This window comes from Macaca nemestrina, chromosome 5, assembly GCF_043159975.1.
Source record: "Macaca nemestrina isolate mMacNem1 chromosome 5, mMacNem.hap1, whole genome shotgun sequence".
Lineage (NCBI taxonomy): Eukaryota > Metazoa > Chordata > Mammalia > Primates > Cercopithecidae > Macaca > Macaca nemestrina.
In genome coordinates this window covers 145,445,725-145,460,547 of record NC_092129.1, presented here as the reverse complement: position 1 = coordinate 145,460,547, position 14,823 = coordinate 145,445,725, and the positions used below count along the sequence as shown (strand labels likewise).

General features: G+C 44.6%; 1 protein-coding gene across 1 annotated transcript in view; it reads left to right on the top strand.

Moving 5' to 3' along the window:
• LOC105474541 (TBC1 domain family member 22B) overlaps nt 1-14,823 on the top strand; it is a 75,625-nt gene that overhangs the window by 47,799 nt on the left and 13,003 nt on the right. The window contains exons 9-12 of the mRNA XM_011729313.3: nt 7,204-7,310; nt 8,088-8,163; nt 11,023-11,150; nt 11,431-11,526. Coding sequence (XP_011727615.1) covers nt 7,204-7,310; nt 8,088-8,163; nt 11,023-11,150; nt 11,431-11,526 — 407 coding nt within the window. The remainder of the gene's footprint in view (nt 1-7,203; nt 7,311-8,087; nt 8,164-11,022; nt 11,151-11,430; nt 11,527-14,823) is intronic.

Sequence of the window (14,823 nt, the reverse complement as noted above, 5' to 3'; positions counted from 1 at the left end):
GGGTGTCCAGTGCTGGATTTCCTATCATTGCAGGAGGTAAGCTCTCCAAGGGCAAGTTGTGGCTTATCATTTCTGAGACTATAAGACTTAGCCTGGTCCTCTACCCTGGCAGTGAGCTGAGCAGGGTGTGGTACGCATTTGCTCTCTGTCCCTTATCTGACCCCAGGGATAAGTGAGAAATCGTAACAGGAGAAGTTGAGGTATGAACAGCTGACATTGGCACTGGGGGTCCTGAGCCTCCCAGAGCCTGTTCACATCCACAGCGTCTTAGTAACAGGCTGCCTATCTCTGGGAATGGTCTTTGGGCAGGTCCTGGAAGGTTAAGTATGTGCTGGACCTTGCCTTTCCTTTGCTTCCTCTTCCTTTACCCCATAGCCCGAATACTCAGAGTTTGGGCTCATATAATCTGGGATCCTATAGCCAATGTCAGGAGGCTGACTTAACCAGCAGCAACTAATGTTTGCAAATGAAAGTAAAAGTAATACAGCAACTTAAGGAAAACAGTGAAAACTTGGTGGTACGTTGGTTTTTAAAATTAATTTTAACCAGAGCATCATGATACATGTATACCTGTGCTATCTCATACTGAACAGCCAGAGTTCATGTATTATTCCAAGTTAATAGTCACCACCCTGATTGACAGGCACAGTGTCAGAATGCTGTATGGTCAGCTAAGCAGCATCTTCAAAATAGCACATCTCCTCTGACAGTCAGAAACATGGGCCTCACGAAACAGAACTACCTCCCAGTGGGTCTCTTCTCCGTGGGAATCTCGGAATAAGTCTTTCCTCCAACCATCTCATTGGAGTGGCCATCTCTCTCAGAGACCAGCTTCCCCTGTCTTTGTCAGGTGGTTTGGCTTTCCCAGGTTTAGTGAGGGGCCTCTCCACCCTCTCTACACTTACAGGTTTGCAGTGCTGTTATTGTCTCAGCTGCTCCCATGAGGTACTTGCCTGAAAATGCCAGATGCATAACACCCAACAATATGTTTATATATAGCACTTGAACCAGTTTAAAATTATTACATAGAATAAGATGAATTCTTGATGGTTTTCTTAAAACTATTTTTTTCTGGATGAAATATTTGTTCCTGTTTTAAGGGGTTCTTTAGATGTATGGTTGAAAAGGATTTTCTATTTTTCTCAGTTTACTTTTGTTATCAGACATTTTTTTTTCTTTTTTTTTTTTTTTTGAGACGGAGTCTTCTCTCTCTGTCGCCCAGGCTGGAGTGCAGTGGCGCAGTCTCGGCTCACTGCAACCTCTGCCTTCCGGGTTCAAGCAATTCTCCTGCCTCAGCCTCCTGAGAAACTGGGACTACAGGTGCCTGCCACCATGCCCAGCTAATTTTTATATTTTTGGTAGAGATGGGGTTTCACCATATTGGCCAGGCTAGTCTCGAACTCCTGATCTTGTGATCCACCCACCTGGACCTCCCAAAGTGCTGGGATTACAGGCGTGAGTCATAGCACCCGGCCTATTATCAGAAAATGTTACACAAGGTATTCTTATGAGTCCAGTTCAACAACAACAACAACAAGGACTCGGATCAGGTAAACCAGAGGCTTTGGAAAATAGAAAGGCTATCTGCAGCTGAGACGCTGGAGCGTCTTGGTCCGGCTGGTCAGGTTGAATCATGCTGGCCCACCAGATCACATCTAGAAAATTGCCCTGAGATCACAGATGGTTCCTGGGAAATGCCTAGAGCAGTGAATAGACAAGTTACTCTTGTCAGTATAGGCAAAACCAGTTCTTCCCAAAGCTGTCAGGGAATTTTTCAGGCATATATTAAGCTGATTTTTTAGGACTGGGGCTCAGAGTTCTTAGAAAACTAAACAGTTGACTGGAGCCATCACTCAAGTATATTTCATCAGCTAATAAATGGGCATGTTCTTTGTCAGGCCCAGAGTGGCCAATTTGATTTTTATGAAGAGCTTTTGGGTTTCCTCCTTTTGGATGCCTTGCCTCTTAAAATAGCCGTAAAATATCCCTTCAAATCTCGTTTCCTCCCATCTGAGTCCTGCTGCTGTATGCTCTGTCATGACAACCAAAGACGCTGCCCTCACTCGAGACTACACTGCTGGCATGGTTTCCCATTTCAGCTTCAATTATATGTTGAATTTCCTCAAGTGGACGCTTAATGATCCTTCTGAACAGATTGTTTATGCTGAATGAAGCCCTTCAGAGAGCATTTGCTCCTCCCTTTCTCCGCTGCTTTTTGCTGGTGTACTCAGCTCACAGTTTTTGACTAAATGTTTGAATTTTATCCTCCCAGCAGGCAGAAAAATAGAACTAAACCCTCCCTCCCACTCTCTGAAGTGCTAGGGAGCTATCTCACTGGCTGTGAAAACAAAGGGCTAATGGGCAAACAACAGCCCCCAATTCAGGGCCCCAAAATAGGGTTCAGTGCCTTGTCTGTTATTCCCTTTGCTCCCTAGATGGCTAAAGGTTTGGAGTGGGTACAGTTACCGAGCATGGCACCTTACCAACTTATGACCTCATGTTGTTAGTCAGGTTTTCCTCCTTAAGATGAAATGCAGAAGTAGAGAACTTTTAAAATTGACTTATTTTTAAAGTATGTTTTGGGATGGCAGGTATATCAGGATTAAGTTTGGCTATGAATAATATAGATCCAGAATATCAGTGCTGGCTGGGCATGATGGCTCACACCTGTAATCTCAGCACTTTGGGAGGCTGAGGTGGGAGGATCACTTAAGCCCAGGAGTTCAAGACCAGCCTGGGCAATAATGTAAGATCCTGTCTCTTAATTAAAAAAAAAAAAAAAAAAGTGCCAGGCGCGGTGGCTCACGCCTGTAATCCTAGCACTTGGGAGGCCGAGGCAGGCAGATCACGAGGTCAGGAGATCAAGACCATCCCGGCTAACATGGTGAAACCCCATCTCTACTAAAAATACAAAAAATTAGCCGGGCATGGTGGCGGGCGCCTGTAGTCCCAGTTACTCAGGAGGCTGAGGCAGGAGAATGGCGTGAACCTGGGAGGCGGAGCTTCCAGTGAGTCGAGATCGCGCCACTGCACTATAGCCTGGGCGACAGTGCAAGACTCCATCTCAAAAAAAAAAAAAAGTGGCTTAACTAAGATAGAAGTGTATTTGTTCCTTTGGTAACAATAATAATTATGCCAGCTAACATTTATGTAATGCTTATTTTATGCCAGGCACTGTTGTTAGCACTTTTCATATGTTAACTAACTTATTTAATCCATAAGATATCCTATGACATTGGTACCGATATTACCACTTTAACACATGAGGATTGAGACACAGAAAGTAAAGTCATTTGTGCAAAGTCACATAGCTACTGAGTGACAGAGCCAGGACTTGAGGTCTGCAGTCTGGCTCCAGAGTCTTCTCTTAGCCACGTGCTTGCTATTCTGTCTGACAAAAAAGCCACAGGTCACTAGGGCTGATGTGACAGCGATGATCCTGTTGCCCCCAGGAACTGGGGCTCTTGCTCTTTTTTTACCCTGCTATGTGCGGTTTCCAATTCTGCTTGTATTTATATTGCAATGTTCTGGAATCCTAAAATGCCCAAGTTGGAAAAGACCCTTCAATTTATTATGGAGCTCTGGATCTTCCTTTGGGAAATGTGTATGAGGAGTGGGGGTGGTTTTTGTCTCGATCCTTCCTTGTGGGTTTCACTTTTTTCCAACAACCCTATTCTCATAAAGAGGGAGCTGCTGCCTAGGATGGATTAGAAGTCATGCTCATGAATAGGGAAAGGGCTCTCCTCCTTTGTGCATTGTTGTGAGGTTAGTCCTGGAGAAGAGTCTGCCTGAGCCTGTGACCCAGAGCAGTTCTCAAAGGAGACAGTTCCTTGGAGCATTGTTTATGGTCATAAGAGTTGGAGGCAACCTGGGTATATCCATCCCTGAGGGAATGGATAAAGTGTGATGGAAGCACACTATGCAGCAATGAACTAGAGGCATGTACAGGAACACAGACCTTAGAAATGTAACATGAAGCAGAAAGTCAAAGGAAGATCCTGAGCTGGGTTTTACAGCCCAATATCATTTAACTAAATTAATTAATTATATAATATTAAAATATAATATAAAACATAATGTAAAATATTAGATAAAACAACTTAAATGTAATATGTAAATATATATTATAAAATATATAAAATGTATAATTATTTTAATATAATTTTTAATTATATTTCATATATATGAAATAGAAATATATTATATATTTATATTATTATATAATGTATAATATATTATATAAATGTAAAATATATAATATATTATATAAATATAAAATATAATTATATTTTAATATAGCTTTGTCTATATAGATATAAGTATATCTCTATAGATATCTACAGAGATCTATAGATTGCTATAGATATATAATCTATATCTGTATATAGATATCTAGATCCATAGATCTATATATAAAATTTACTTACATATATTTTCAAATGTGTATATATACTTCCATATATAAGAAAACAAATATGTATATATACTTACATACATTAAAAAAAAACCACTACATAGTAAATGTTTAAGTTAGGATACAATAAAAGAATAAAAGGAATAATAGGAATGCAAGAAAAATAATAAAAGGAATAATAGGAATAAAAGAAAAATGATATTTCCTGGAAGAGTTTTTTTTAATATGATTTCTCAGTTGGGCATGGTGGCTCACACCTGTAATCCTACCACTTTGGGAGGCAGAGGCAGGCAGATCACCTGAGGTCAGGAGTTTGAGACCAGCCTGGCCAACATGGTGAAACCCCATCCCTACTGAAAATACAAAATTAGCCAGGCGTAGTGGCTCATGCCTGTGATCCCAGCTACTTGGGAGGCTGAGGCAGGAGAATTGCTTGAACCTGGAAGGTAGAGGCTGCAGTGAGCTGAGATCGTGCCATTGCACTCCAGCCTGGGTGACAAGAGCAAAACTCTGTCTCAAAAATAAAAATAAAATGTGATTTCTCAAATTGATCTTTATATGCTATCTAGATTTTTAGTTTCTGCAAGTTTAGTGTTGTTTTACAAAATCTTCTTTATTCTTTTTTGGTGATAAACGGCAGATGTAGTCAATTGTGGCTCTTTTTTTTTTCTAAGATACTGTGCATGTAAAATGACTATAAAAATTATGCTTATTATAGAAATTTTGAAAAGTCCAATAAAGCTTTAAGGAAATAAAATCCTTCATTCGTACCACCTGGGGAATAAATACTGTAAACCTTGCGATGTTTTGTCTTTCCTCTGTGCTTATATAAACACATAAATATTGTATGCACAGTACGAAAGTATGCCATAAATACTTTTTCCCCTCTTTTCTCCTTAATACTGTGACATGCTTTTTTATGTCATTACAAGTTCCTAATAAATTTCATTTAAGATAGCTATATTGTGCCTACTGTGTGCCAGGCACTGTATTTTGCACTTTATGTATATTAACTGCAGCTGGCCTTCAAGTTGGATTTTTTTTTTTTTTTTTTTTTTTTCAGATCATTCGTAGAGTCATGGCTTTTCTGATAAAGCACCCCACCCTTCTCAAGAGGGTTTTTTTTTTTTTTTTTTTTTCCCCAGCCTCGATGTTCAGATGTTCATGTTAAAAATGGCTCTTCAAACAGGATGAGAATCCAAGAGTTGTTACATGTTATCTTGAGGAGGTTCAGTTATAGGTCTTAGTAACAATTCTTAGAAATGAAAAGGCTGGGGTCAGGCACAGTGGCTCACTCCTGTAATCCTAGCACTGTGTGAGGCTCAGGTGTGAGGATCACTTGAGTCCAGGAGTTTGAGACCAGCCTGGGAAACATGGCAAAAACTCATCTCTACAAAAAAATACAAAAAATTAGCTGGGCGTGGTTGTGTGCACCTGTAGTCCCAGCTACTTGGGAGGCTGAAGTGGGAGGATCATCTGAGCCTGGGAAGTCAAGGCTGCAGTGAGCCGAGATCATGCCACTGCACTCCAGCCTGGGCATCAGAGTGAGATCCTGTCTCAAAAAAAAGAAAGAAAAAAAAAAAGCTAGATTCTGAATACATTTTGTCTGATGCCTGCGTCTCTGTAGCGCAAGGGATTGCAGTGAACATCTGTTTCCAGAAAAGGGGTTGTAGGTCTGAGGAGAAAAGCTGTCTGGTGCAGAACTCAAGGGCTTGACTGTTTCTGTGTGCGGCCTCTGGCAGACATACACAGAGGCCTTTCTTGTTGGGCAAACACAGCACTTCTTACTACTTCACCTCTCTGTGACAGGAAGGGGGAGTTAAACACTGGCTAGGAAGGACACATCACATAGCCTTTTCCTTCTTCGGGTTTCTGGAAGGCTGCTTATGTTTTCCTCACTTGCATCTCAGACGAGACAGATTCTCATTCCTGTTACTCAGTGGGAGGTTTCCATGAGAAGCTAACAGATAGTCCTCTCCAAAGAGGTCTCGTGGCTAGATAAACTTGGGAAATGCTGGATAAACAAAGTTAAGCAGATTTACTTAATGCAGAATTTCTGTTAACTTTTCAAACCCTTTTGTGTTCTGTGATCTTCGCTAATCTCCAAGATGGGGATATCTAATGCATCATTTCCCAACCATATTTGTCTGTGGAACCCAACCCCCCACCCTTTTTTTGAGTGTCCTGTAGGATTGATGTTTTGCAGAACCCATCTTGAGAAATACCGTCTTGTTGGAATTAAGTCCTAGAAGCACTCACAGGCTTGACTCATCTTCCTTCCATGCATACCTTCTCCTCTGAGTGGCAAGACTGTGGGTCTGCCTTGCCAGAACTTGGGAATTCCATCTTCAAACTGTGGGGGCTTTCTGATCCTAGCTGTTCTCCCTACATATGAGTGTGAGTGTGCTAGACAGCTCACTGAGCTGAAATCAAAGACATTTTCCAGGCCATCTTCAGGGAGCTGAGTATAATTCATTGAACATGAGACCTGAAGTATCATTTTCGAAAAGTGAGTGAACAAATACCAAGGAAGAGAAAGATATGTTGAACCTGATGGGACTAGTGTGAGAAATGGCCTGTCCAGTGTTGTAATGAGATCTTCAAGAACTTCCCTGGGACACATTTGTCCACCTGACACAGAGAGTCAAGGGGCAGGCCCTCGTTTCTTAACATCAGGTTAGCCTGGTCCTCACTTGGTGCTAAAGACCCCGTTGAAGACACTCGAATCTATCTTTCTCTCTCTATTTTTAGATAAGACCTCTGGACTTTCTTCACCTTTTGTTTTACAGAAGAGGATGTGGAGAACTTTGATGTGACCAACTTGTCCCAAGACATGCTGCGAAGCATTGAGGCTGACAGCTTTTGGTGCATGAGCAAGCTGTTGGATGGAATCCAGGTGAGCTGCTTCTGCCCTTGTGGGAGCATCTAGGTCCAGGGGCTCCCAGCAGGCCTTTGGTTTCATTCTTGCTCTTCTGTATCAGGCAGGACCACCCACTATGGCTCCTCCTCCTTTTGGTCTCTCTCTGTCCTTCATTAGCTTTACAGCTTTCAAACAGCAATGGTGGGTTGGGCACGGTGGCTCACGCCTATAATCCCACCACTTTGGGAGGCCAAGACTGGAGGATCGCTTGAGCTCAGGAGTTCAAGACCAGCCTAGGCAACATAGAGAGACCCCATCTCTACAAAAAATTTTAAAATTAGCCAGGCGTGGTGGCATGTGCCTGTAGTACCAGGTCCTCAGTGGGCTAAGGTGGGAGGATCGCTTGAGCCTAGGAGATCAAAGCTGTAGTAAGCCATGATCACACCACTGCACTCCAGCCTGGGCGATAGAGTGAGACCCTATCTCAAAACGAAAACAAAAACAAAACAGTGATGGTGTCATGTCCCTTGGAGTCTGCAGAAATCTCCATGTTGCCTTGGCTTTGTCATTGAAGTAGACTGCTCCTTTCTGCCCTGCACCCCAAGCATGTTGGTTTCTTCCACACTGCAGGGCTCCATTGGGCTTTCCCCCTACACTGTTGTTCTGTAGATTTCTTTGTTTCTCAGAACACTGTCACTGGCCATTGGTACTAGCTTTGGAAAACAGCCTGAACTTTTAAACGTGTTTCAGTGAATGTCAGGTGATAGCACAAGTTAGAGTCCATGTTCATCCTGGGCTCTATGTCATTTGCAGGATAACTACACCTTTGCACAACCAGGGATCCAGAAGAAGGTGAAGGCACTGGAAGAGCTTGTCAGCCGGATTGATGGTAGGTTCAGAGGGAGAAGAGTTCTCTAGCAGTAGCACAGTTGATTCTGATATGAGCCGGTTGTACTTGTGGGTCCTCTCCTCAGCTGTCTTCCTAGCCATGACCCTTTCCAGTGCACTCAGTGCTGCTGGCAGCACCAGTATCCTTCCATATCTCAGCAGGAAGGCAAAGTGAGAACTGTGCTGTTATCTCAAGTTCTTCTTTCCCCTTGGTTTCCTATCACCAGTCTCTATCGGTTCTCCTTCAGCAGCTCTCCTCAGTACACCCCTTCCCCATTTCCCCAGCCACAGCTCTGGTCCAGCTTCCTTCTCAGAGGACTTGCCTCCTCCATACTCTTCTCTTCCAAACTATCTGTCACACAACTGCATCTTTCTGCAGCTCTGTTCTGGCCACATCCCTCTTCTGCTCTGAAGCCTCCCATGACTCTCCATTGCCTTCAGCATCCAGCCTGTCGTCCGGCCTTGTCCTTCATGTTGTGATGTAACTCAGAACTCCTGGGCTTGACATGGAGTCTTCGGTCCTGGCTGATACCCGAGCAGGACTTTACACAGCTTCCCAGGACTTGTGTGGAGTGGGGAAATTGAGATGTGGCTCTTCCTAAGGCACATGTCTTTGAGGAACAGCCTTACAGGAATTCCTCAGCTTTAGCCTAGAGTTGTAGAATGTTAGAACGAAAGGACAACTCAGGAAGCTCTGCTGTTGACTGATGAAGAAACTGAGGCCCCGGGAGAGAAGTCGGTGGGATCTCTAACACTAGTTAAGTTGTAGTAGCTCCCGCAGGACTCTGCCTGTCCTGACTGACACAAATGTTATTTGTTTATAACATTTATAAATAACAAATGTTATTCCCAGGCTTTCCTACTCATTGGATTTTCTGCTTCACCCAAGCAAAGCCTTTCTTCCCTAACCTGCTGCCCACCCCCACCCCCAGCATTGTATATATTTCTGTCTTCTTTCCCAGGTTCTCTTTTCATGAAAACCTTCCTTGAGTTGTTCCACTCACTCTGTTTTATGACTCAGCATTTCAGTCTTCTGAACCCATTTGTTTATTCACAGTTACTTCCCATATGCCGCATGTGGAATGTTTTTTTCCCGCTGTGTCTTATCACTCTGGCCCAGCTGTTAGCCCTCACCGTGGGGCCCCGCGGGCAGGTCTCTGACATCCCTCAACCGGAGCCTATCCTAGCACAGGGTGTATGCTGCCCTCTTCTGGGGGATAAGCTGGCTGCCAGAGGCTGGTCATCAATCAGGTTCCAACAAGCAGATGCTGTGGTTTCTGCCACTGTCTGCCCTATCCTTATTTTTTCCGCCCTTACAAATACATGATACGTAAAGGCATAGTACTTTGGAATAGTGGATTTTTTAGTGTATATATATCTTGGATGTTTCTTTGCATTGTAGAAGTAATACTTCCTCATTTAAAAAAATTTAAACAGGCTGGGGACAGTGACTCACACCTGTAATCCCAGAACTTTGGGAGGCCGAGGCAGGAGGATCACTTGAGCCCAGGAGTTCAAGACCAGCCTGGGCAACATGGTGAGACCACATCTCTACAAAAAATTTAAAAAGTAGCTGGGCATGGTGGCACACGACTATAGTCCCAGCTACTCAGGAGGCTGAGATGGAAGGATCTCTCGAGCCCAGGAGGTCGAGGCTACAGTGAGCCAAGGTCACACCACTGTACTCCAGCCAGGGTGATAAGGTAGGAATCCTTCCTCTCCTTAAATTCTTCTCCCCAGAAATAACTGTTGTTTTTTGAGATGGAGTCTTGCTCTGTCGCCCAGGCTGGAGTGCAGCGGTGCAATCTTGGCTCATTACAGCCTGGACCTCCTGGCTCAAAGGATCTTCCCACCTCAGCCTCCTGAGTTGCTGGAACTATAGGTGTGCACCATGATGCCTGGCTAATTTTTGTATTTTTAGTAGAGACAGGCTTTTGCCACGTTGCCCAACCTGGTCTTGAGCTCCTGGGCTCAGCAATCCGCCCACCTCGGCCTCCCAAAGTGCTGGGATTACAGGCGTGAGCCATGGCACCTGGCCATTGTTAATAGTTCTTCTTTAAAGAATTGTTTGAAATATTTACCATGTGCCAGGTGCCACTGTAAGCACTTTACTTGTGTTTTCTCGTTTATCTTCCCTGAAACCCTCTGAGGTGTGAGTGATTATTCCCATTTTATAGGTTAGGAGACTGAGGACAGTAATTTAGAAAACAATCCCACTAAGCATTATTTGGAGAGCTGTCATGTAGAACAGCAGTCAGGTTTATTTGGGCTTACCTGAGAACACCACACGAACACCAAGGGCTGGGAGTCAGGAGGCAGCTGGTTTTGTTGAATATGGTGAAGCGCTTTCTGGTGAATCACTTCATATGTCAGTGGAAGAGCCTGCCCTTGAGTGGAGTTTGTGAGCCCCTTTCGCTGGCAGTGTTCACATCCCTGCTGGCTAGCCATCTGGCGGGGATGCTGAAGAGGAGTTCCTTGCCAGTAGGAGGGTGGCCAAGGTGACCTCCATGGTTCTTTTCCATTCTGGCTCCTTCTCTGATGAGTACTAAGGTGGAGCAGCCAAGTGAACTTCACATCCTCTGCTTTGTGGCCAGAGCGGCCCCGCGAAGGAAGTGGGGCTCCTAGAACATCGCTGTGGGATGTTAAAATAGTTGTGTCTGCTGGCCTGAGTTAACCATGCAGTGTTGCCGTGAGATGATGGAATCAAACATAAAGGACAGTCAGACGCCTGTTTGCCCCTCTGTGTCTGCTTACCCATGGGAGGGGCAGTAAGAAGTGGGGGCCGCTGTTTTGGCTCCTGTGGCCCTTTCAGGGTCCAGTCCCCTAGGATGATGATCCCCAATGATGCTTCCTGTTTCAGAGCAGGTACATAATCACTTCAGGAGGTACGAGGTAGAATACCTGCAGTTTGCCTTCCGCTGGATGAACAACCTGCTTATGCGGGAGCTTCCTCTTCGCTGCACCATCCGCCTGTGGGACACATATCAGGTAGGAGGGATTCCCTGGCCTCTCTGTGCCAGGCTGTCCCTGAGGTGTCCAGCTCCCTGCCAAGTTGTGGAGTATAGCTGCTTAGAAGTTTCCCCTTCTCCCCGTTTCTACTTCCATGTCTGCTTTAGCCTCAGGGCAGGGCCTTTGCTAAGTCTCTTCACAACTCCATCTCCCCAACCGTGAAAGAGTTTCCCTCCTCCCAGTAGGAATGGAACTGAGAGGACCAGAGCTGAATCCTTGTCAGGGCTGGGAGACCTAACTCTATTTTTTTGCTTCCCAGTCTGAACCAGAAGGGTTCTCCCACTTTCATCTCTATGTGTGTGCAGCCTTCTTGATCAAGTGGAGGAAAGAGATCTTGGATGAGGAGGACTTTCAGGTGAGTGGCCAAGAGCTTAGCGTGGGCAGGGAGTGAACATTAGAATGGGAGTTAGCCCCTCAGTGGGCGGCGCAGACAGAAGGTGCCACAGCAGGTACCTGGCTGGGAGTAGGAAGGGAGAAGGGGTGCTCTGAAGGGGTCATCCCTCTTAGTTGGCAGGAAGTCACTGGAGCCCAGGGTTCTTCAGTGTGAGAAGGGTCTTTGTGCCAGAATGGCTGCAGAGTGACTGGGCAGGCCTGAGAGATCTTTCAATCATTCATTGACAAGCATTTATTGAATGCTTGCCACATGCCAGCACTGTCAAAGACAAAGGCTATATTAGGAAGTAAAACAGAGAGAGGTCTCTGTTCTCATAAAGCTTACATATTCTGATAGTTGTGGGGAGACATACAGTAAACATCATAGTAAATGGTAAATTAAAAAGAATGTAAAGGTGCTAAGAAATAATATTTTTTTAAAAAGTAGAGCAGGGTAAAGGTTTTATTAGGTGATAGAGAAGAGACAGGTTGCAATTTCTAATAAAGTCTCGATAGGTTCACTGAGAAGGTGACGTCTGAGGAAAGACCTGGGGAAGGTGAAGGAGCAAGCCACCTGGACATCTGCAGGAAGAGTGTCTAGGCAGAGGAAACAGCCAGTGCAAGGGCCTCAGGCAGCAGCATGCCTGAGCCATGGAAGGAATCATGGCGGTCACTGGTGTGGCCTGGAGCAGAGTGATCCAAGCGAAGAGTAGGAAGAGGTGAGGTCAGAAGAGTCACAGGGACCCAGATCACAGAGGACTTTGTAGCCACTGTAAGAACTTTGACTTTTACTCTGAGTGGAAGAGGAGCTCTAAGAGAGCCATGAGCAGAAGAGAGTGGCACAATCTGACTTATGTTTCAATAGGGCCACGCTGGCTTCTATGTAGACTGTAGGTGTGGGCAAGAGTGGAAATAGAGACCACCCAGGATGCTACTGTAGTCCTCCAGATGAGACATGAAGGTGGTGGGACTTGGATGGTGACAGTGGAGGTGTGAGAAGTGGCCAGATTTTGAATCTATTTAGTAAATAGAGCAAACAACATTTCCTGATGAATTGGGTGTAGAGTACAACAGAAAGGGGTGAGTCTGGATGGCTTTATAGTTTATGGAGAAGGCTACAGTGGGGACAGCAAGAGTCCAGCTTCGGGCATATTGGATTTGAAGTACCATTAGACGTCTAAATAGAGATGCAGACTAGGCAAATATATCTTGAGTTTGGAGTTTGAAAGAGAGATCTGGACTGGACCTATAAATTTAGGAGCCTTTGCCTAGACGCTACTTAAAGCCAACACACTGGATGAGATCCCTAAGGAAGGAAGGATGGACAGAGAAGGGGACCAGGGCCCCAGCCCTGACACACTCTTATGTGACTACATGAAGAGGTCAGGGAGCAGAGGAGGCTGAGAGGGGATGACCAGCGAGAGTACAGCCTCCAGGAATCCCTGGGGTGGGGGTGCTTCAGAGTCCCTATGTAGAAAACTCAAGAAGGGCCTGTGTTAGGTGGTGGGTGGGCTAGGAGCTGTTCCAGGGTCAGGGAAATAAGGATTGAGGAGAGAGATTGTCAGGCTCTCCAAAGAGAATCATTGGGGTTAGGGGTGGGGAGTGTATTACTTTTATGCTTTGCACGTTTCTGAACTGAGAGTTTTTTTTGGTTGGTTTGTTTTTAATAGGTATATACTTATTTTAAAAGCAGGGGGAAAAGCCAGAGAAAGTTGAATGCTTTTATAAGTTCTAACTATAACGTAGATGTTCTGAAGATCAGCAGTGTCTCATGTGATCCCTGAGCATTACCACTCTGTGATTGGTGTTAGGCGGCAAAAGAACAGAAGACTGTTTAGTAGATAGATGGAAAGACAGGACCCAGCTTGCCCAAGTAAGGGCTGTGGAAGAAAAAGGAGAGCGGATGCGTTGATTTCTGTGAGTAGATGCTAGCCATGGTGCCGAGGCTTCAGGCTACTGATTAAGAACCATGGCTTCTGCCAGTGAGCAGCATGTGTGGCATTCTAGGATAAATGAGGACAAGGGGCTGGAATGGCTGTATGCTGGGATGAGCTATCCATTTTGATAATGTGGTTGAGGTGGAGCCGGATAATAAGAGCATGAAGTTTAATTTAGTTATCATGAGCGAGGCTCAGAGCTTTGCCATATGTGATAAAAGTGCTTCCCAGATCAGCTCAGGGAGGTGCAGATGATTCCTGGAACGGCTTTTAGCAGTTCACAATATCGGCAGAACAGAGGACAATACTCTGTTACTTTACAGCTATGTTAATCCTGGAGATGTTCTTTACTGGGTAGCATTTTCAATTATCTGGTAGGTCTGCGGTCTTTTGGCAATACCCAGCAGAACAGCATTGGGACTATTGTCTGCTGTGCTATTAACACCTCGATTAATCCTGTTCGTGGAGGAGTCTCAAGTCTTTCTTTCAGACAAAATAGAATGGGCGATTAAACTGGATAAGGTGAAAAGTTCCTCCCACTTCCATAGTTCTAAAATTCTATGAATGATAAAAGAAGAAAATGTGCCTGGGTGTTAGGCTAGACAGGCAGTGCCCTTTAGGAGACAGAATCATGGCAGAGGTGTGAGGAACAAGGGCACAGAGCATTGTGTAAGGTTGAACTGTTGGGTGTGACTTTCGCAGAGAAATTAGGCACGTGTATCCTAACTGCTGAAGGGCTGCTTGTGGTGAAATCACTGTGAAGGAAGCTCTGTAGATGAATACAGGTATTGTAAAAAACCAAACATGCCCAGCCTGGAAGAGAAGTTTTAGGGCTAAAAGCCACCTTAAGTGACTCAAAGAAAAACCAGGTGAAGTGGTTACAGAAATAAAAGTGGTAGTTGCAGCAGTTTTAGCAGACCAGCAAACTGGTTACACTTAAAGAACAGGGAAAAAGAGCCAGATATAAGGGAAGCCAGTAAGGGGTCCAGAGAGGAAGCAGATAGCTTCCTGTCAAGGTTGGGGACTGTACACAATAGTACAGTGGTTAAACCATGGTCTTTGGAGCCAGACTGCCTGGGGTCAGATCCCAGCTCTCCCACTTTCCTAAACATGCAGCTGTAAGTAAGTAACTTGTTTCTCTGTGCCTCCATTTTCTTATCTATAAATGGGGCAATAGGACCTACCTCCTTGGGCTATGATGAGATTAAAGTAACAAATACATGTGAGGCAGTTAGAATAGTGTACTTGATACATAGTCCTCAAAACAGTGCGCTTATTATCATTGATATTAATACTACCTTTAGTGTATTCATGAGTCCTGGAAGCAATGAGGCAAGCTTTAA